Source organism: Manihot esculenta, chromosome 4 (assembly GCF_001659605.2).
Source record: "Manihot esculenta cultivar AM560-2 chromosome 4, M.esculenta_v8, whole genome shotgun sequence".
Classification (NCBI taxonomy): Eukaryota; Viridiplantae; Streptophyta; class Magnoliopsida; order Malpighiales; family Euphorbiaceae; genus Manihot; species Manihot esculenta.
In genome coordinates, this window is record NC_035164.2 from 29152421 (window position 1) to 29168709 (window position 16289).

General features: G+C 31.2%; 3 protein-coding genes across 5 annotated transcripts; all 3 read right to left on the reverse strand.

Annotated features, from left to right (window-relative positions):
- Positions 1-1142: 1142 nt before the first annotated feature.
- LOC122721262 (F-box/kelch-repeat protein At3g06240-like) lies at positions 1143-2834 on the reverse strand. The gene has a single exon (XM_043955935.1). The coding sequence runs from the start codon at positions 2536-2538 to the stop codon at positions 1300-1302; it is 1239 nt and encodes a 412-aa protein (XP_043811870.1). The 5' UTR covers positions 2539-2834; the 3' UTR covers positions 1143-1299.
- Positions 2835-6995: 4161 nt separating this feature from the next.
- Positions 6996-8697, reverse strand: LOC110608427 (F-box/kelch-repeat protein At3g06240). The gene has a single exon (XM_021747643.2). It carries the CDS (start codon positions 8395-8397, stop codon positions 7156-7158), a length of 1242 nt encoding a protein of 413 aa, XP_021603335.2. The 5' UTR covers positions 8398-8697; the 3' UTR covers positions 6996-7155.
- A 2589-nt stretch (positions 8698-11286) lies between these two features.
- On the reverse strand, positions 11287-14851 carry LOC122723524 (intracellular ribonuclease LX-like). Of its 3 annotated transcripts, none has more exons than XM_043955938.1 (4): positions 13270-14851; positions 12105-12169; positions 11830-12026; positions 11287-11680 (listed from the first exon to the last, which is right to left on the reverse strand). In XM_043955938.1, exons 1-4 carry the CDS (start codon positions 13304-13306, stop codon positions 11416-11418), a joined length of 564 nt encoding a protein of 187 aa, XP_043811873.1. In that variant the 5' UTR covers positions 13307-14851; the 3' UTR covers positions 11287-11415. The 3 variants fall into 3 exon arrangements, with proteins under 3 accessions (XP_043811873.1, XP_043811872.1, XP_043811871.1); XM_043955937.1 differs by having other exon boundaries at positions 12105-12195; XM_043955936.1 differs by lacking the exon at positions 13270-14851 and having other exon boundaries at positions 12105-13245.
- Positions 14852-16289: the final 1438 nt, after the last annotated feature.

Consider the following 16289-nt stretch of genomic DNA (forward strand, 5'->3'; position numbering starts at 1 on the left):
ATGAATCATGTAAGTGCTTAGATCTATTTTGATTGTCGTGCATATATAAAAATAAGTTAGTATTTATTAATGAAGAGCATATTATCTAAAGGAAGAGCCCCCTGAATTTTAAAAATAGATTAAAGTTGATAACATAGTGATATCTTTAAAATTGTCTATACTCTTATTTTAGTGTCCAATATAAGAGAATTTAAAATGATTTGATTAAAGGTTTAGTGAGTGCAACAGGCTTAATTCTATCAAATTAAGAGGAAAATAAGTAAAGTCAAATATGATAAACAAAAAGAATTAAAAGATTCAATTGGATAATTTCTATCTTTATAGAATTAGATGATTTTCGCTTAAGAGTCCAAAAAGATTTTCTTAATTCCAGTTGTATTTATAGGATAAAGGTGCACTAGCTATGTATTTATTATAATTAAATCAAACCTTTTTTTTCCAAGAATCTTTACTCTTATAGGAGAAGTATGTAATATTGAAGCTCGAAGCAATATAATAGCAAATATTTTTTTTTTCTTGTTTTTATACATTAAAAATATATAAAAATATTTAAAGGTAATTTACAGCTAAGTCCCTGAATTTTAGCAAAATCTACAAGTTAGTTTTTGTTTAAAATTTGTATAATAATTAAGTTCTTAAATTTTAAATCTATTAAACCAATTGGTCATTCTGTTAAAAACATGATCAATTTACCCTTAATTATTTTTTAATGACAATAAAATCCTTATACAATTTGTTGTTATGGCTCTCTATCTAAATCTCCCATTAAGGCTGTCGAATGGTGTTGGATTGATGACCACCAAAGGGAGATCACAATGGTGATGGTACAGATCTGAATAGCAAATTCACAATCTTTATCCATCCAAAGATAATCTTATCAATTTTAGTTCCTGAGAGAGAAGATTTTATTAGATTTAAAAAAAAATTAATTTTCTCAGTTCTTGATATGGTTACTATTGTTGAAACACAAGGAAAAAAGATGCTGATACACAAGAAATTGTGGCAAATGCAATGATTATGCCAATCAAATGAAGGAGAAGATAAGGCTTTGATTTGTTTGGTCTGGCCAGTAATGATGATCATACTTCTAAATATTAATTAAAGAAAGTTAGAAGTGAACTATTATTATTATAAAGTAAACAAAGAAAATGTCCTTTATTAACTGATTTCAGTTCTACCAATTGTATCAAACACAACATGAACTGAATACATAAGCAACATATTAATAAAAGTATTATAACTTTATATCAGTTGTAATTGATGACAAGAAGCACAAGAGCTCTGATGAAATTAAGAGCTTCAACATTGAGCTGCATCTCCGGAATTTTGCTCATCTTCTAATTTGTTGCAACCCTTCAATGAAGTATGGGACTCCATGTAAGGGACAGCCTGCAAGTAATTGCTTGTATGTACTGCTCCTTCTAAAGGAACAGGGCTAATTGTTTCTTCAGGAGGGTTCCATACGAGCAAGTGTTGATTCCACGATGAGAAAAATAGCTCGCCCTTCCTTGAAAATCCTAATGGCAGAGACATCTCCAAACATTCTGGGTATGCTACGGTAAATAATTTAGTCCAAGACTCATCAACTCCATATTCAAGCAATACCCACAACTCCACATGATGATTAGTAGACAGAGACAAAGCAACATGCTCATTCAAGCAAAGAATTGTCCGCCAAAAATGAGAACTGAAAGCATCTGGTAGAGCTGTTGTTTTGATAACCTCATTGCTCAAGTCGAAAGAAACAATTAAATCTCGACTATGGTCTCTCTCTTTTGCGCACCAATGAAATGTACCATTTGCACCCGTATGAGCTCTATGATCATAATTATAATCAGAGTAGCCATTTTCGTACTTATAACGAGGCAACTCCCAAGAATTCAGAGAGACATCAAGTTTTCTCCAAGTATCATCCCTCAGACTATAGATCTCCGCCAGGTAATCACATTGGTTATCATGAGTCAAATACTCAAAAATCCTGAGTACTTTGTAATCACATGTTGTGGAGTCAAATCCAAATTCTACAATTTCCAATGAAAAAGGTTCAGGAGGAGGAGGAGGATGTGAAAGATTGGATTGAGGTACCATCTTAGTTTCAGAAGTAGTTGGGTTCCATAGAACAATATTACTCTCGTAGTTGTAAACATCATCCCATAACCCAAGCAAATTCTCAAAGAAATATCCATCACGGAGGCAAATTACGCCATTACAGCAAGAACCCACGATGTCAACGAAAGAGCATTTTTCCATTATATCATGAGGATATGGAATTTCTTGTGGGGGAGACATGTCAAATGTATCATTGCAAAGAAAAGAAAAAGCCAAATAATATTCAAACCTATAATCATCATATTTGACAAGGATTTGGGAATTGGTTGTAGAATCAGAACAAGAGAGTAGGTTTTTATATACAAAATTAGGATCAGAAAAGAGAGCACACCAAGATCTGCAAACGCACCTGAATCTAACAACACTTCTAACGGGTAATTTGAACAAGATGTTGAACACCAAATGCTTGGGAAAATAATCAACAGCCATGGTAGATATTGGTTTTGTTGATGAGAGTCCTAAGCAAAATAGCTGAAAAATTGAAGGACAGAGCACAATTCCCACAAGTAGAGAGATTTGTAAAAGGATAGAGCCTCAAATCCACCTAAAACAGAGGCTTGCACATAAGATCCCCAGTTTTGAGAGCGAGAGAGAGAGAGGAAGGAATGGAGAGGATGTTCGGAAAGGCGTGTGAAAATGAAGAGGACGGAGATGAACTCTTAGCCACCACCACCGTGTTTGATTCAATTTCAATTCCTAAAATTTTGTGTAATTCGATTAGAATTCAATTCTACTTGTATGGGATTGGTTACAACTAACACTAATTCCTTTAAATTTTGACGAAATTTAAAATGAATTCAACATGTTTTATAAATTAAAATGCCCCTAATAAATTTTTTCCCCAATTATTTTTTATTTTATTAGTTAATTAAATAAATAACTGAAAATTAATAAATTATTAAAAATTCTAATAATTACAAAATAAATAATTATACTTTTTAATTGTATTTTTATTCTATTATATTAATAAATTTGTAGATAAAATTTGAATAATTTTTTATTTTATTTTATAATTAATATGATATTAAGTAATAAAATTTATTTTAATGTTTGATGAGTTATGGGCTGTTAAAGTGTTTGAATGGTGATATATAAATTAAATTATTCAACAGCTCTAGCTTGAGATTCGAAAAAATTAAAGCCACCTTATTAAACTAGTGAAAAATTATAGTGAGACGGGAATACATTTGACTAGTATTATGGCCCTTATACTGATGACCCAGGAAATATAACTTTTTCCACTATTGTATATGTGGTGGTACAGGTGACGGTTTTGAAACAGTTTTTTTATTTTGAATAAGAAAAGATATATTTATTCAATTGTCCAATAAGAATATATTTGTCCATGTGGTGGTACAGGTGGATAGTCTTGAAATTATTTTTCATTTTGATTAAGACAAACGTATATTTGGTTTTCACTAGGTCTTGATAGACCGTTCAAAAATTTATATTATATTAATTTCTCTCTATGTCAGGCGGCCATTTAATTTTTTTGACGGGCATAAAGCTGCGAAGTGACTGGATATGCTCTCTTACATTCCATCACATCATCGGATTAGACCATCCCCTAGTGGATCCGCGCGTGGAGTCAGTCCAGCTTGCCTTAGCCACAAGCTGGAGTGCGCGATATTGGACCGGTCTGCTTTAGGGAATTCTCATAGATTTTGGGTCTAGATTCTTCTCTAAGGTCCGACCTCACCCTGGTTATAAGAAACCCGACGGTTATCAAGTGTCTCATTACCTCTTCAGTAGTTATTCCATGAACAATGAGGGATAAATCTCTAGGTCCTTATTATGATCGTGCAACCTTAGAGAGGCTTCTGTCAAAACGTCATTTTTCTACCTTTACTTTTTTCAAATTCAAACTCTCTAGACTCTTCCTCTCGCTTTGCGCTCTATACTTTATTTCTCTCTTCTTCTGTAAAATTTCTTCGAGATACGTCTACTGTCTACTGTTCTTTAATAGTTGCCCCAATCTTCTTGATATTGCAAATCTAAAGTCCTGTATCACCACTGCTTCCCTTACCAACTTCTTTTCTCAAAAATATCTAGATACCTCCATTTATCGTGTTAGAACTCCCCACCACAATGAGAAGATCATTTTTATAGTTTCTCCACCGCCGGATTTGATTGACCCCAACGGAATTGCAGTTTGGTCTTTTTTATCAAGTAGCGTTATTTTAGTTTAACATTTATTTGATATAATAATTAAATAATTTAATTTTATAACATATATAATCATTTTAATTATTTAATTTAAAAATAAAATAAAAATTAATAAAATTTAACAGCTTGATAATAATTTTCATTGTTATTAATTTGGACTATTAATAAAATAATAATTTCATTTTTTTAATAATAATAATTATTATTATTATATTAATTATATTAATCATAGAATTCAACCAAATACTATGTAAATAATATTTGAGACCTTCTGGTTCTGGAGTGAAATCAATCAAGCTTGTGTCCATGCAATTATCATCTTCTGTTTGGAACAGAAAAGAGTGAAATTCATCAGGAATGATGAAAAAGAAGAGAAGAAAAGACACAACACAAATTAATACCTCACACTCAGAGGATAATATTATTTAGTACTAGTCACTAACAATTGATCAGCTTGGCAATAGTAAACAACTCTAAACAAGGGATCACTTACCAGCCCAATACATTGTCCAACCCAAGGACAGTGATGGTCAAATCGTTCTACGCAGTTATTGCATATTGAACAGTGTGAACAGCGAGGAGGTCTGTAAAGCATGCAAGTATCACAATACTTGATCTTCACAACTGCTCCATTGACCTCTACCTCCTTAATGCGTGGCATGGAGTTTGTCCAGCACCAACATCTGCAGTTCCATCAAAGCCTTCTGGTTCTGGAGGATGTGCATTGCGGGGAATTATGCCAGGATCTCGTCCAGAGGTTAGGAGGAGAAGAACTAAATCCTGAGACATCATACATGTTAGAGTTCAATTTAATTGAAACTCAACACTATCTTTAAAATTTCATATGCAAAACAATCCTAGCATATTTAAAATTCCACCACCAGCCTAGCGGCCCTAGCCTGCATAAAAAATAAACACACTGAGGACATGTTTGAAACTTTTCAGCAGACTGTCACGTATAAGAAGAAGAGGGATAGGAATAGAGCTGGATAAGTGTTGTATTTTGGAGGGAAAAGCTGTTGAAGGCAGTTATACTGTTGAGATAGTTAAAGGCAGTTATTTTCCATTAGCCTTCTTTCTTTTGGTGAGAATATATGCAGCCATATCATGCATGCCAATAACTGAAGAAAGTAATAGTTGCAAAATGCATTACAAATATCCACAGCTCAAAAAGCACACCAATCAGAAGAGCCTCTAACTGGGAAAAAAAGACTACCATGGTTGACCATAAAAATGGTCCCATGCTTAAAATATTTAAAGAGAGTGTTGCTAAGGTTTAGGCAAATAATGATCTCATCCCCTAAAAGGTTCACCCATCTCAGAAGCACGCTTCAACACTTGGGCTAACTCCTGCAAACAATACTCTTCCTCTAACACCACTCACAGATCATAACAATTAGTTCAATAACTTCCATGTTCATGTACACAGCTAGATATGGAAATCTTTAGCCAATCCCACTGCTGACCACCCATTTAAATTATGCACTAATTTCTGTAAGGGAAATTTACAAAGGCTTTCCTCTTAAGGAGCACTGTACCCAACCCCTAAGAATCTCTTTTCCTCTATCTTTATTGGGCTGAATGTACTGAGGTGAAGATGTGATTGGTTCGCAGTGAACTTAAGCTGATACACCAATGTAACAACAGCCCTATTCTGGATCTAATAAAATTCCATCCCAGTATCAGGGAAGATCTGGACAGCTGTCACATGAACAGGCAAATAAAATCTCATTGGAAAATAGTGCATGCTCTAGCAATAGCCAGGCAATCCTGCTGCTATATAGCATGAGAAAAAGCAAATACAAAGCGAAGTTTACAGAAAGTCAAAAGATCTAAAGGGACCATTCTACTTTGAGTTTTATTAAAAAATCCTTACTGATTTAGAGTTCACATGATCACAGACCTGCTCCTCAGAGCAACGTCTACTAATTTCATTATGTGATTTAAGGATCTCAAAAATTTTTTTTTTTAAAAACGATGTATTTAAACAAGAGAGAGAGAGATCACATATAAGGTGAATACAACAGCAACAGCCATTATTGATATTCCCAAGTAATCAGAAAAATCATCCATCAGTCTTCTAGCGACAAAGATGCAGAAAATTTTTAAAAAGAAGATTTTGTAGGAGCTATTGTCGGGAATAATATCTGTTCCAATAGATCAATTTTTAAAAAGATTATATAAAAAATATTATACATACAATAAATCAATTACTACCTAACGATCCGTGCCAACACTTACTATCTAATATTTAAACTAAGGTAATTCTTAATTTAAGATATGGCTGAAATTAGTAATGGGTTTATAGAGAAAATAACTTTTCCAAAGTTTACATCTTTTAAGTATAAATTATGTAAGTGCTTAGATCTATTTTGATTGCCTTGCATATGATTTATTAATGAAGTGCGTATTATCTAAAGAAGAGCCACCTGAATTTTAAAAATGGATTAAAGTTGATAACATAGTGATATCTTGAAAAATTGTCTATACTCTTATTTTAGTGTCCAATATAAGAGAATTTAAGTTGATTTGATTAAAGGTTTAGTGAGTGCAACATGCTTAATTCTATCAAATTAAGAGAAAAATAAGTAAAGTCAAATATAAGTAAAGTCAAATACGATAAACAAAAAGTATTAAAAGATTCAATTGGACAATTTCTATCTTTTTAGAATTAGATGATTTTCACTTAAGAGTCCAAAAGATTTTCTTAAGAGTCCACAAAGAAGAAAATGTCCTTTATTAACTGATTTCAGTTCTACCAATTGTATCAAACACAACATGAACTGAATACATAAGCAACATATTAATAAAAGTATTATAACTTTATATCAGTTGTAATTGATGAGAAGAAGCACAAGAGCTCTGATGAAATTAAGAGCTTCAACATTGAGCTGCATCTCCGGAATTTTGCTCATCTTCTAATTTGTTGCAACCCTTCAATGAAGTATGGGACTCCATGTAAGGGACAGCCTGCAAGCAATTGCTTGCATATACTGCTCCTTCTAAAGGAAGAGGGCTAATTGTTTCTTCAGGAGGGTTCCATACGAGCAAGTGTTCATTCCACGATGAGAAAAATAGCTCGCCCTTCCTTGAAAATCCTAATGGCAGGGCCATCCTCAAATATTCTGGGTGTGCTACAGTAAATAATTTAGTCCAAGACTCTTCAACTCCATATTCAAGCAATACCCACAACTCCACATGATGATTAGTAGACAGAGACAAAGCAACATGCTCATTCAAGCAAAGAATTGTCCGCCAAAAATAGCGAGAACTGAAAGCATCTGGTAGAGCAGTTGTTTTGATAACCTCATTGCTCAAGTCGAAAGAAACAATTAAATCTCGACTATGGTCTCTCTCTTTTGCGCACCAATGAAATGTACCATTTGCACCCGTATGAGCTCTATGATCATAATTATAATCAGAGTCGCCATTTTGGAACTTATAACTAGGCAACACCCAAGAATTCAGAGAGACATCAAGTTTTCTCCAAGTATCATCCCTCAGACTATAGATCTCCGCCAGGTAATCACGTTGGTTATCAAGAGTAAAATACTCAAAAATCCTGAGTACTTTGTAATCACATGTTCTGGAGTCAAATCCAAATTCTACAATTTCCAATGAAAAAGGTTCAGGAGGAGGGGGAGGATGTGAAAGATTGGATTGAGGTAGTATCTTAGTTTCAGAAGTAGTTGGGTTCCATAGAACAATATTACTCTCGTAGTTGTAAACATCATCCCATAACCCAAGCAAATCCTCAAAGAAATATCCATCACGGAGGCAAATTACACCATTACAGCAAGAACCCACGATGTCAACGAAAGAGCATTTTTCCATTATATCATGAGGATATGGAATTTCTTGTGGGGGAGACATGTCAAATGTATCATTGCAAAGAAAAGAAAAAGCCAAATAATATTCGAACCTATAATCATCATATTTGACAAGGATTTGGGAATTGGTTGTAGAATCAGAACAAGAGAGTAGGTTTTTATATACAAAATTAGGATCAGAAAAGAGAGCACACCAAGATCTGCAAACGCACCTGAATCTAGCAACACTTCTAACGGGTAATTTGAACAAGATGTTGAACACCAAATGCTTGGGAAAATAATCAACAGCCATGGTAGATATTGGTTTTGTTGATGAGAGTCCTAAGCAAAATAGCTGAAAAATTGAAGGATAGAGCACACTTCCCACAAGTATAGAGATTTGTAAAAGGATAGAGCCTCAAATCCACCTAAAACAGAGGCTTGCACATAAGATCCCCAGTTTTGAGAGAGAGAGGAAGGAATGGAGAGGATGTTCGGAAAGGCGTATGAAATTGAAGAGGACGGAGATGAACTCTTAGCCACCACCACCGTGTTTGATTCAATTTCAATTCCTAAAATTTTGTGTAATTCGATTAGAATTCAATTCTACTTGTATGGGATTGGTTATAACTAACACCGATTTCTTTAAATTTTGATGAAATTTAAAATGAATTCAACATGTTTTATAAATTAAAATGCCCCTAATCAATTTTTTCCCCAATTATTTTTTATTTTATTAGTTAATTAAATAAATAACTGAAAATTAATAAATTATTAAAAATATCAATAATTACAAAATAAATAATTATACTTTTTAATTTATATTTTTAATTGTATTTTTATTATATTATATTAATAAATTTATAGATAAATTTTGAATAATTTTTTATTTTATTTTATAATTAATATGATATTAAGTAATAAAATTTATTTTAATGTTTGATGAGCTATAGGCTATTAAAGAGTTTGAATGGTGACATAAATTAAATTGAGTTTAGTTATAAAATTAATTAAATTATGTATTATGATGAATGAAAATAATTTTAATTTAAATAAATTATTAAACAGTTCTAGCTTGAAATTCGAAGAAATTAAAGTCATGTTATCAAACTAGTAAAAAATTATAGTGAGATAGGAGCACATCTTACTGGTATTATGGGTATTAAACTGATTTTCTTCCATATCCCAATTATTCATGTTGTGGTATATGTGGACGGTCTTAAAACTGTTTTCCATTTTGAATAAGGCAAAAGTATATTTAGTACAACCGTCTTGAAACTAATTTTTATTTTGGGTAAAGCAAAAGTATACTTGGTACAATACAAAATGAGCGTCGGATGTTTTTTTTTTTTTCACATTTGATGATAGGTCTTGATAGGCCATTCAAAATCTTACATTATATTATTAATTTTATACAATTATTGTTTGGAATAATCTTTTTTTCAATTGACAGAATTTTTAAAAAATTATAACATTACAACAACATTGTCAAAAATATAATACGTACAATAATTAATTACTATATGATTCTTTCAACATTTCAAATATATTTGTATATTTTACTTTTTTAATGTGTGTTTGGAAGTAGTGAAATTGCTCTCACGTGGTGCATATATCATTATTTTTATTCATATTTTTAAAATTGAGTATTAATATATTTAACTTTGAGAGATTAATATAAGTTGTTTAAGTCATTAGAGTGAATTAACTGTTATAAACAAAATAAAGTAAAATAAATGAAAATAAATTTTTAATTTTGAGAATCGAAAAACACTAAAATATTAGTATACATATAAAATTTTATTTGTGTGGTTGATTTAAAGAAAAATTAAAATTCAATTCTTAATTGAATTCAATAGAATTGGTTATAACTAAGATTAATTTCTTCAAATTGTGATGGAATTTGAAATGAATTCCATAATATTTACATAATAATGTTTTATTAATTAATTAAAGTAATTATTAAAAATTTTAAAAAATTTAATAATTACAAAATCAATAATAAAAAATTATTTTAATAAATAATTATATTTTTAAAATTTTATATTATTTATAAATATTAAATAAAAATAATACATACTACTATACAATCTGAAATAAAAATAATAGATATTACTATACAATCAATTATTTACATTAAACCTTCACTTTCTTGAATTAGTTAAATGAAATGGAAATCCTTTTATTATACTCAAATTGAAAACTCTTTTAGTATATACAAATATAACCCTCATGTTATTTATTCTCCATAGATATTGTTTAGTTTATATAATTTTTTTAATTAGAATTAAAATAAATTGAGTAACATTTATTTGATATAATAATTAAATAATTTAATTGTATAATATATATGATCATTTTAATTATTTAATTTAAAAATAAAATAAAAATTAATAAAATTTAACAGCTTGATAATAATTTTCGTTATTATTAATTTGGACTATTTATTGCTAACTAATCAACTCACTTAACTTAATTTCATTTTTTTAATAATAATAATAATCATTATTATATTAATTATATTAATCATAAAATTGAACTAAATACTATGTGAATAAGAATATGTAGATCCTACGTAAGCAAAAATAGCGTACCCACACACCATATAAGAAACTTACCATATTTATCAAGATTGCCTGGTGGCAAGAAACGTGCGGGTTTTCAGCAAATTTCAGTTGCTTCCAAGAGTTGGTGTTCCATACAAAGTAAATCGGATCACAGTCATCAGGTGGAGGTTAGCATTGACCAGGTTATAGATAACAATCGCTGGTGGATAGCTTGGGATAGGGTGTTCACAAAATCCAACCAATCAAATAAATTTCATTAAATAATTATTTTGAATTGATTTTTAGATGTTTTATAAAATTTATATAATTTTTTTATTAGTTAATTAATAAATAATTATTTTATATTTAATTATATATTTTAATTTTAACTTTGCATTTTCTTGTTTAATTTGTATGTTTGTTTAAATATAATACTAATTAGTTTCTTTTTATTTTTATTATTATTAAGAATATAACATCTCAAATTAAGTATTTTTATTTTTTAATTTCTAAAAAGTTAAAATTAGCCATATTTTATAAATACATAATCACATTTCTAAAAAGTTAAATTTAGTGATAAAATTAAAAACCTAAAACTCCAACAGCAGCGGCTATAGCTGTATCATAATAAATCAGATTATGAGGCATAGAATAGCTGCAGAAATACAAACGGTATCATAATAAATTGTATCATAATAAATCAGATTATGAGGCATAGAACATTTCCTTCTAAACTTGCTTATCCCTAAAGAAATATAATTTCCCTTAATATCAATGCCCTAAAATTATAAAAGATATATAATGACATTGAAGATTACATATGTGATCAAATATAAATTCCATGAAGATTCAAATGCCATTGCCGATGAAGGAAGTATACCTTCAGTTGATGGAAATATAACTTCCAAGGCTGTGCCGCATCCATATCCTAATTGCCCTTTTGGTGGTGGACAGTTTTGAAACTGTTCTCCATCCTGGGTAAGGCAAAAATATACCTGGTATAATACAGGATGTGCATCTGATGTTTTTGTTCTGCATTCAATAATGGGTCTTGACAGACCGCTCAAAACATTATATCAACAATCTTGTACAAGCTATTGTTGGGAATAATATCTGTTTCAATAGATAAATTTTTAAAAAAATTATAACGCTAAAACAACAATACTAAGAATATAATACATTCAATAATCAATTACTACCTGATGCTTTCAACATTTCTAAGTGTATTCACATGCTTTACCCTTTCAATAGATGTTTGGAAGTAGCGAAATTGCTCCCACATAGTGCATTTGTCATGACGCTCCCATTCATGTTCCCAAAATTTAATATTAGCTCTATTTTTTTCAAGGGAGGGCCATAAATTGTTTAAATCATGGATGATCTCAGAGTGAATTAGCTGTCACAAAATAAAATAAATGAAAATAAATTTTTAATTTTTAGAATTAAAAACACTAAAATATGTCTATGCATATACCTGATTAGCATTGAAGGGAATCTTTTTACATTTACTGTAATCAGGACTCTTGCCACCGAGAGTAACTGGCCACAAACCATGTAAGGTGAACCTATCCTCAATATAAGGAGTGTTACAAGAATGAAACTTGCAAAATGCTGGAGGCCACCGGAGTATTAAGTAAAATGCATCAAAGCCAGTAGCAGCAGATGTAATGTTGAAAGGATGAAAAATTGCAAGTAATAGAACGAGAAACAACATGTTCACAGTGAGAAACTATAGGGGAGTAGAGAGGAGGAAGGGAAGTATAATGTGTATTTACACACATTATCCTATATATATATATAGGTAGGGGTGTGCATCGGTCGGTTCGGTTCGGTACCGAATCGAATCGGCCAAAACCGATTTAACCGAATTTTTTCAAATTGTAGACCGAACCGAACCAAATAAGATAAAAAACCGAATTGAACCGAACCGAATTGGTTCGGTTCGGTTCGGTTCGAAATCGGTTTTTGATCTTTTTCTCTAATTTCATTGAATTATATTATAATTTGGGCAAGAATTGATTTGAATCTAATCCAATCAATTAATCATAAAATCCAATCAATTAATCACAAAATCCAAATTAATCATAAAATCCAATCAATTAATCACAAAATCCAAATTAATCAACATCTTCTAACCTAATATACTTAATCAAATATAATAGTTAAATTATAAAATAATTCATAACAGCATCAAAATATAACAGTAAGTAGGGGTGTGCATCGGTCGGTTCGGTTGGGTACCGAATCAAATCGGCCAAAACCGATTTAACCGAATTTTTTCAAATTGTAGACCGAACCGAACCAAATAAGATAAAAAAACCGAATTGAACCGAACCGAATTGGTTCGGTTCGGTTCGAAATCGGTTTTTGATCTTTTTCTCTAATTTCATTGAATTATATTATAATTTGGGCAAGAATTGATTTGAATCTAATCCAATCAATTAATCATAAAATCCAATCAATTAATCACAAAATCCAAATTAATCATAAAATCCAATCAATTAATCACAAAATCCAATCAATTAATCACAAAATCCAAATTAATCAACATCTTCTAACCTAATATACTTAATCAAATATAATAGTTAAATTATAAAATAATTCATAACAGCATCAAAATATAACAGTAAGTAATTTACCACGATTGTGCAAGGGAGAGATGCGAGCGACGGCCATCAGGGAGAGATTCAAGCCGCGAGCGACAGCCGTGAGAGAGAGACGCAAGCCGCGAGCGATGGCCGCGACCACGATTGTGTAAGGGAGAGATGTGAGTGACGGCCATCAGGAAGAGATTCAAGCCGCGAGCGACAGCCGTGAGAGAGAGACGCAAGCCGCGAGCGATGGACGCAAGCCGCGAGCGATGGCCGCGAGAGAGAGACGCGAAGGATGGAGAGAAGAGACTCTGGCTTTGGCGAGTGGGTGGGTGGGTGGGTGGGTGGCTGCGGGACTGGCGACTGGGTGGGTGGGTGGCTGTGGCTGCGGCACTGAAGACGCGAAGGATGGAGAGAAGAGACTCTGGCTGGCTTTGGCGAGTGGGTGGGTGGGTGGCTGCAGGACTGGCTACTGGGTGGGTGGATGGCCGTGGCTGCGGCACTGAACTGAAGGACGAGAACGGAGAAGGGACGAGAATGGTGAGGAGTCTCGCGGCCGTCTGAGACTGAGGTTTGAGAGAGAGGGAGGTAGGTGGGACTTGGGAAGTGCCGATTGCAAAGTGAAAGTGATATAATAACCTATCATAAAACGCAGCGTTTAAAGCTAATTCGGTTGGTTCGGTTCGATCGAATTATTTTGTCTCCAAAACCGAACCGAACCGATCAACCCAAAATTTTTAAAAATTAAAACCGAATCGAATCGATTTTATTTTAAAATCGAACTAAATTATTAAATTAAATCAATTCGGTCGGTTACACCTATTTCATATAAAAACATATATAAATTTCATGCGTTGCCCATCACATACATCACTTATTTTTAGAGGTGGTTTGGCAATAGTAAGAAAGATTGTGCATGCTTAGTTCCTGTTTGTGTGAATTTGAATTTCATGTGTTTTGACTGTGATAACAACCTATAACCATGCATTCCAAATCAGTTGTTTGAACCTAGGAATGGAAACGGTAGGTACCCGCAAAATTGAGAGTACCTAAACTCAAATCCGATTATATATAAAATTCCTGAACCCGTCCCAAACAAATCCGTTTAACAATACCGTTAAATACTCAAACCCGATTTTTACAATTGAATGACAAAAAATATAAAGATTTGGATATTATAACACAAATAACAAACAAATTCATGAAACCACAATCATTAATCAACTAAAAATTCTTTAACAACATGCACATAAAAGAACTTAATTATCAAAAAATTTGATTGCAAGCCTGAAGAGAGTTCAGACGTCGGCACACTGGAGGGAGAGAGGAGATATGGCTGACTGGGAGAGAGAAGATTTATCTTCAACTGGGGAGAAATGAGACATCGCCGGTGCCGACTGGGCTACCGGCACTCGTCAGTGAATGACTGGAAAGTGGGAGATGTCGCCGGCCGACTGGAGAGAGAGAGGGAGATATCGCTGACTGGGGAGAGAGAAGATGACTCGGCTGCCGACAGTCGTCAGTGAAGTGGAGGAGAGGCGTCGATTGGAAATTATGGGAAGAGAAGCGAGGGAGAGAGGCGCCGACGGAGAGGAGGAAACTCGAGTAAAATGAGAAAATGAAATAGGGATTAGGGTTAGTTTTATTAGTATAGGTAATCGGTTCGGGTAACGGGTATCGGATCCAAACCCAAATTTATCCAAATTCGTTTTGTAAAAATCCAAACTCATTTTAATAGGGTTTGAGCGAATGAATACCTGTAAAAATCCGCCCGTCTGCCAATGCCATCCCTGATTGAACCCTTAAAATTGATTCCTATCAACTTATCTGAACAGTATCACGTGTTTTGTCCATAATAACAACCCATCACCATGCATTATACTATTTTTCCCTATATAAGTTAATTAAACACTTTTAATTAAAGATATGTAAATAAAATGTTAAAAAAAATTAATAAAATAATTGTTAATTAAAAATAAATAAATAATATATCAGTGAGCCTGAGTGATATTTTCAAAAAAATTTAAAAAAATAACAAGTTAATGAAATGTTTTTCTTATTTCTCATTGTATTTTAATAACATAATATTAATTATTTTACCAAAATAATTAATCTTATATTAAGCAAATAATGGCAGCTGTGCAAACAACTCTTCATGATTTTCACACACTATCTGGCTTCCAAGCAAGGGCAGTTTTAGTTTCAAATATGTACTTTAGGAATCAAGGACGGAGCCAGCTTTAGTTTCAAATATGTACTTAGGAATCAAGTACGGAGCCAGCATGGACAAGGGCCTCTAGGTGCCTGAAAATTTTTAAATTATGTAGAGTTATTTAAGTAATTTTATTTATAATATAAAATTATCATGAAATTTTTATATTAATTCTTTTTTATTTTAAAATTACTCAATTAAAATATTTTATATTTTATAAAATTAAATTCTTTAATCCTTTTATCAACTAATATTATTTTAGTTCATTTAATTTTAATTATTTATCTTATTTTATTTTTTCATTTTTTTTAATTTAAAAAAATTTATTTTTAGTCTTTAAAATTTTAACTCCAACATATGAATTTTTTAAAAATTATTCATCATTGCGTAAATTAATTTTATATGCTATTTTTATTATTAAAAAATAATTATTTCACTTAATTAATTTCTAATTTATTTATATAATTGAAATTATTTATTAAATTATTTAAATTTAGAAAAATAAATTTTAAATTTTTATAAATAAAAGTATTTTATGAATAATATTTTATTAATTAATAAGTTTTGTTGACTATTCAAATTTAAAAAATATAAATATAATGGGCAATAGGTTAAATAATTTAAATTTAAAAATACTTAAATATAAATTAAGTACTATTTTTATAGATAATAGGTTAAATTATTTAAATTTAAGAAAATAAAAATAAAAATATTGTCTCTATACTTAATAGGCTAGATAATTTAATTTTATAAAATAAATTTTATAATAAATATTATATTAAATTATTATATTACTTTAATATTATTATTTTTTTATGAATTTGCATATCTAAATTTTTTTATAATAAATATTATT